The 7,159-nt window shown below is 38.6% G+C and overlaps 1 protein-coding gene across 1 annotated transcript in view; it reads right to left on the bottom strand.

Annotated features, from left to right (window-relative positions):
- Positions 1–6,817, bottom strand: part of TMX3 (thioredoxin related transmembrane protein 3) — a 36,932-nt gene extending 30,115 nt beyond the window's left edge. The window contains exon 1 of the mRNA XM_010708473.2: positions 6,777–6,817. Within this exon, the coding sequence (XP_010706775.1) occupies positions 6,777–6,817 (41 nt within the window). The remainder of the gene's footprint in view (positions 1–6,776) is intronic.
- Positions 6,818–7,159: the final 342 nt, after the last annotated feature.

The following is a 7,159-nucleotide window of genomic DNA, read 5'->3' as shown; positions in this document are numbered from 1 at the left end:
GAAGGGAAGGGAAGGGAAGGGAAGGGAAGGGAAGGGAAGGGAAGAAGGTAAATGGGCATTATAGATGAAAGGGTGACATCATATCGCCTAACCTAAGCATCCAAGTTAATATAAGCCAATTTGCAGCAAAAAGTTCCTGCCTGGTGCCAAGGGCAGTGTCCCCACCCCATTGTACTATAACGACAGTAGAGATATGAATAAACATCTGTCTTGGTGTCTTACCTACTCCTTTTGCAATCTCAACCACTCATTTCCTTTCTTTACACATAGCAGCATTTGTCAGCATCCCAAGATAGAACTTAGAGAAGGGCTGTGGAAGCAAGTCTGATCAGTGCTTTCCTCAGAGGAAAAAGAAATTTAAAGGAGCAAAATTATTGTAAGGAGAGCTAGAGATTTCCTGTTAAAAGCGGTGTGTTTGTAAACTGACATTTAGAAGGATCTGTCAAATACAGAATGCAGTGAATCTGCTTGATCTCAGCATACTTTGCTAACCTTGTGTTAAAATCAGATTTATACTTTTTTTGTTAATGGGTAAACTGCATGACTAAATGCTGTGTATTTACTAGTTGGAGTCACTTCCTAGTGTTAGCATATATACTTAAATGAAACCAATTTATAGTACCATAAAAGAGACAAATACAAATTGCATGTGGCTCCTGCAAAATGCAGTACATAAACCTCCGTTCTCCTGTGCCACAAGGCAGAGACCATTTCCAGATCTCCCGGGTGTGTCCCTACACCCTCCAGCAACTTTGTTAGCAGCCCTCTGCTGCCAGTCTCTCAGTCTGCACTGCCTAGTCCCTCTCTAGCAAATACCATTTAACCTAACAAAACACTTCTTGCATATCGTCAGGGAATGTGAAACATTTATTATTTTAAGTATGTGCTTTAAACATGTCATTTTTTCACTGTTTTCCTTCTCCATCCCAGTCATTCCTGCTGTCATGTCATTCTGTCTCCTCTCTTTCCTGGACCTTTAAGTTTCATTGCTCTCCCATCACCCTCTCTCCATGTTCTGCGAAGCCTCTTTGCTTGGAAGTAGTGTAAGTAGCTGCTTTCCCTCTTTTGTAGCTCAATAACAGTTACGCCAATCTCTGTCCATTTTCACAAGGTATGCTGGGATTAATAATTATTTGTTGCCATTCCACCATATTACTCTGTCTCTGATTTTATGGAAAAAGGCAAACTTTGACTGGAATATAAAAATTACAGTATTGCATACTTTTTTAGGTGTATCAATTCTATTTTAGTCCATTAACTCCAAAATATGTTTTTACACAACTTAATGTCTGTGCAAAATATTCTATGGAAGTGTGCCTTAAAGTCTATATTATTCTCAGGCTGAAATTAATTGTAAACCAAGGATGAACAAGGTAAATGTGGAGACAATTTTTATAGGATTGAACATAGATTTTGCCTACATAAATGGAGAGACAAAATTGAGGCGGTAGGTTGCTTGTCACTCTTTCCTTTCCTCCATAATTCCACCTTCACCTTCTGCACATTACACTCAAAACAGGAGATGCAGCTGTTGCTAATCATCTGTTTGATGACTCAGATCAGCTACCAGTCTCTTCTCACTGGTATTTATATTCCAACTTGATTTATGACATGTCCATAAAATGGAAATACAGCTTGTACCTACCAATGTCTATGAACTTGCCTGAGATAGGAATGTTGACTTCAGTACTGTCTTGCTCTTAGGGCAGGGAGGGAATTTTGGCACAGCTTTTGTTCTGGGTTGTCAGGGAGTTCCCAGTGGTTTAGTTACCAGATCACTGCACACAATGCTTTCTTGACATAATTGCATAAATTTAATCTATTCCAAAATATAAATCTTTGTTTTGTTGTTGCTGGCTTTGTTTTCCTTTGTTTTGTTTTTCCCAGTTTTACAGCAAAATGGTGCGTATAAGAAGTACTGACTTCAGATTTTTTTTCTTCAAAAGCAGCTGGAGTAAGCAATTAATCCTGACAAGTGTTGTACAGGTTAAGTGGTTTGTGTGACTCAGGAATTACTGTGAGTGACAGACTCTTAACATGCTGAAATCATCTTCCCTTACTGGAGTGTGAGTTCAAGGCATGGCATATGCAGTGTTTCCAGCTGGTGAATGCATATCTTTGTAGGATTTCTCAACGGTATGCTGACTGGACACAGCATGATCTAGTCTTCTGTGTGAAGAACTGATAGGGAAATATCATATCTATTCAAGCAACCGCAAACAATTGCTTCTATAACTGCAGACAGAGGGGAAGAACCTAGAAAGTATTCATGGAAATATATCTTTCATAATATACTATTTTAACACACTGTGAAGCTAACAATGAATCCAAGTACAAAGAGATGCCCAGCTGATTACAGGCAGAGACCTTAGTGAATGCACAATAGTGAATGCAATACTCAGCAGTGCATGATCATTACATGATACATACTCATTCACAGTATCTAGTGTGCATCTACTCTAGAATTATGGATCAGAGATATGCCTTTAAAACTAACATCTCAAATTTCAGTTATGAACTTTGATTTACTTTGCCAAGTGATATTGGTACACATGAACAATTATTTTGGGTGAAATGACCTGGAAGACTGTCTCCATGAACTGACACGTTCTCTTGAACTGCATATTCTTGGAATAATTGTTTCTCTGTGTGAATTTTTCTTCTTTACATATTCTCTTCTATTCAGTTTCACTGTCTGGTTACACAGACAATTTTTGGAGCCAAGGGGAAAGGTAGTGGGCAGAAAGAAATATCTATATAGACTGTATTCAGTAAAGCTTCTTCAGTACTGAATGAGATGAGTGTACTCCTTAGAAGGCTGCTTCTATGTCCTAGTATACTAGTAGAGGCCTACTTTGAACATGAAGAATGCAAAGCATGGACTCTTCTATACTTAAAATAATCAGAATTGCATGAACGAGTTTCAGTAGAATGTCTCATTTTATGATAAATTTTAAACTTACTGTTACGTGTAGTTTCCATTTCTCACAATTAAGTAGTATTTTTCCAGTAATGGATGACTGCACTTTTTATCAGCAGAAGAAGAACCCTGTAAAAGTTCAAAGATGGACACAGATATGCCTAGATTAAGGTTTCAAATGACATAGCCTTTCACAAAAATATCATTTCTTAAATATTTTGAAGATTGTATGATTAAAGATTGCTTTTACTGTGATCTTTTTCCTTTATTTAAAACAAATTATTTCAAATATTATCTAAGTGACTCATTCTCACTCAAATAAATATTTGCAAATGCTTTCTGCTCTCAGTTGCCCTAAACATTTTATTAGAGAAAGCATTCGGTTTATTCTGACTACCTCACTGCACATAGAAAATCTTAGAAGAACGTTCCAAGAATTTATATTCAACACAATAGAACAGTTATATACGTTTAAATTTATGTATTCATATTTACAATATTTTACATATTTACAGTGTCCTCTTTGATGGAGAGTTGGACTTTATCTTTCTTATTTAGTTTTATAAAGAGGTGTCTTACAACATTCAGCTGTAAGCCAAGAAAGTGGGTCTAACTAAGAGGAATGCTTAAGTAGATATTATGGTTGTAAACATACTTATTAGACTCTCCAAAACACGGAGCAGGAGCTAACAACCAAATGATCATGAATGGAAGGATTAACTAATTTCATAGGTAACCTGCAGGAAAAAAAATAAAAATAAAAAAGCTCTAATTTTGAATAATAGAAACATAAAATGCTTTGGGTTGGAAGGGACCATAAAGATCATCTAGTTCCAGCCCCTCTGCCATGAACAGCATTTCCAGCCACTAAATCAGGCAGTAGATCAGGCTGTCCAGATCCCCATCCAACCTGGTCTCGAACATCTCCAGAGATGGGGCATTCTCTCGGCAGCCTGTTCCAGCACCTCACCACTCTCTCAATGAAAAATATCTTCCTAATATCTAATCTAAATCTCACTCTTTTAGTTTAAAATTGTTCCCTCATGTCAAATGAGAAGGTTTATTAAAGTTGCAGATATTCTTAGACAACAAAAGAGATCAATTGCTTGCTAAACTTCAGGTTTGTGTGTCTTTTGACCAAATTCAATTCAAAAATAAATAATGGAGGATTACGGTGGGATCGTTTTAGTGACAACTGTGTTTGTGTAGCTGAATTCCTTTCCTTGTTTTTTTTGCTGTTGTAGATTCTGACAAACTGTAGGAGTAGGTGTTGGCTATAACATTTAAATGGAGCAGTTTACACTGCAATTTCAGAACCAGTTTAATATGACATAAGCCATCTCAAGCATCAGAGAGACATCCCACCACTTCCTCATTCCTGGGTGCTTATTTCTCCACCCATAACTGCAGGCACATGCAGTCATATAGCTGTGCAACAAACCACCTCAAGGAAGTGATCTGAGATATATTCACCTAGGTGAAAAAAAAACCAACAACCCACTTCAAACTTCCATCTGTTCAACTGTCTCATTTTTTGAGAGGGGTTGGGGAGAGAAGGGGTTCTTTTGTTTTCTTTTTGACAGCACAAGAAAGCATTTTGGGCATGCAAAAAGCTTTCAAGAATTTGAAGTAGTATTGCTACCTTAAATGAATTCAAATTAATACCGAAGAATGACATAATCGCTCAGTTGATTCTGCATATTTCAAAGAGATATTATCTAAAATGAGTACAAAGGTGCTCAAAACAAAGAGAAAATAACATGGTTTAAAAAAAACCAATAACATTTGATTTTTTTAAAAAAGGTCATACAGACTATTTGCAATATGAAAGCAGTAAAATACATCACCTTATATATCTATAATAAATAAAGAAATAAATAAAAGCAGAGCAGCTGGGAATCTGTAAAGATTTATATAGATAAAAAGTTAATTAGCTGTGAGATTTTGCAATCCAACTTCTGTTTTCAGCATAAATGAGGAAACAGAATCAGGTATCTTCTGTCATAGGAACTTTTCTTTGCGTTTGTGTGTGTGTGTGTGTGTGTGTGTGTGTGTGTATGTTTTCTCTGGAATGAAGGTGAATTTCACAGTGAGTTTAAGCTGTTAAGGTGAGACGTTGACAAAAATGTGCAGAGCTGCACTCCAAGGGCTTAATACTGGAGGCATAGCAGTTCCATACTAATCTGATCTGATTTTAACTCACTAGACCTTACAGGCATATTTCTGGGCATGTCTCACTCCGACCATGTCTGGGCATTGTAAGCACTGGCTTGTGTGAAAACCAGGTCAAGATCTGCAAGCTAAGTGTTCTTCAGCACAATTGTTATTGAGGGTGTCTTCATCTTCTTATGAAGTGGAGGTGCAGTTTTCCTTTAAGGGAGAAGAGATTATGTTAGCTCTCTCAGTCCTCAGCCTATTGGTTAGCTCATCCTCACAGGAAATGGAAATATCCTCTTCCACGAGAATGATACTGCACTTCAACATGGATTGTTTTGTATAGCATAACTTCACCTCTTAATTTGAAATTCTGACACTGGACTGAAAGAGATGCATGAGCTATGAAGTAGCAATGAGGAAGTCTAAGTAATCAAATGTTTAGGGAATTATACAGGAACAGAGGAGCTCCACTGTTTTGTCTCCATCCTAAAACTTTTTTATACATTTTAGTAGGTACTAATATCAGGGTACAGGGTAAAATATAGAGATAGTGCTGAGGACACTGAGAACACAATGCTTCCTCCAATGTAGCCTTATACAGGCATGTCCAACCTGTGGCGTGCAGGCTGCACACGGCTCAGCATAGCTTGCAATGTGACCCACTCCCTGCCATCATGCTGGCAGCTGGTGCGCACACATCACTCAGCAACAATCAAACATTAGTGCACTATAAACTCTATCTAGGCTGGAAACAGGACGAGAGTGAACAGCGCAGTGCTGATTCAGTGGAAATTATTTTTGCATTTGGATACAGTGGCTGAACACAGTCCTGCGAATAGCAAAAAACTGAATCTTCCCACGGATATCCCATTACATGTTTTTGCCATGTGACAGATGGCAGCAGGGGGGCAGTCTGACAAAATGGCATCTGACACAGAAGTGTGTATGAAGCAAAGATGTGTCACTGAATTCCTCTGTGTGGAAAAATTGCACCCGTTGACATTCATCAACGCTTGCTCGAATATTGATGGAGGACAAACTGTGGATGTGAGCACACTGAGACAGTGGGTGGTACGTTTCAGCAGTGGCAACAGCAACAGCGGGTTGACTGAGGAATCAAACCCTATAACCACAAAGTAGTTATAAAGCAGGTATGTTTTAATCAGTGCTGCGCAGACACAGAGTGCAAGGGGGATCGCTTCTCCTAACTTGCACACCGTCAGAAAAAATCATGCTACAGATATAGGCCAAACTAAAACATAATCAATAGTTTTCCCAGAATTTGGATACGTATTCATTACACCCCTGAGAGTTCGTTAGCATGCAGACCCTTCCCTCTTGCGTGCACAGTGGGTCATGGGATGAAGATTTGTCGTCTTCCTTGCGAAGGCTTCTGACCTTTCTCCCTGTAAACTTCTGACCTTTCAGTGGGGCATCCCCCCAAACTCTTTTCTTCTTGCCCTGTGAACATCTAATCACCTCCCTGCCAAATGTCCTCGGGCTATTCTCAAACTCTTATCTTTATGGCCTTTATCCCCCTCACTATCCCAGACCCAGTGTCTGCCATCCCTTATTTTCTAACAAGCTCTACATTTTTACTTCTATAAACTAGTTCTAACTATCCCCCTTCACCCCCCTTATTCTCAGTCACTGTGAAGCCTTTTTGCCTTTTTACTTTCACTTACGGGGTCCTTCTCACCTTTTAGGGTCATCTCCACTGTTGCAGGCTTTTATAGGCATGGCATGTAGGCTCCTATTCATTGCTGACAAAAATGCAGAGCTGAGGGTGGGGATTTGTTGCAAAATGATGTTTTGTAGCTGAGAATTTGCTCTTATCAAAGTGTTACTGTACTCGTATCTGCTGTAGTTTCCATGGAAACAAATAGGAGGCATTACTTTTGGAAATACCAACAAGTATATGGCCCATGACAATTCCTCTTCACTCAGTGAGGCCCAGGCAAGCTAAAAGGTCAGACATCTGTGATTTACACAATAAAATCGTAGTGTATCTCAGGCAGTATCACATACATTCCCCCATAATTTGTTCTTCTAGTCAGTATTTCCTAATTTGGTGTACTGAGT

The sequence above is a fragment of the Meleagris gallopavo genome, chromosome 3 (assembly GCF_000146605.3).
Source record: "Meleagris gallopavo isolate NT-WF06-2002-E0010 breed Aviagen turkey brand Nicholas breeding stock chromosome 3, Turkey_5.1, whole genome shotgun sequence".
Classification (NCBI taxonomy): domain Eukaryota; kingdom Metazoa; phylum Chordata; class Aves; order Galliformes; family Phasianidae; genus Meleagris; species Meleagris gallopavo.
The sequence above is the reverse complement of the archived record's forward strand: the minus strand, read 5'-3'. Positions and strand labels throughout refer to the sequence as shown.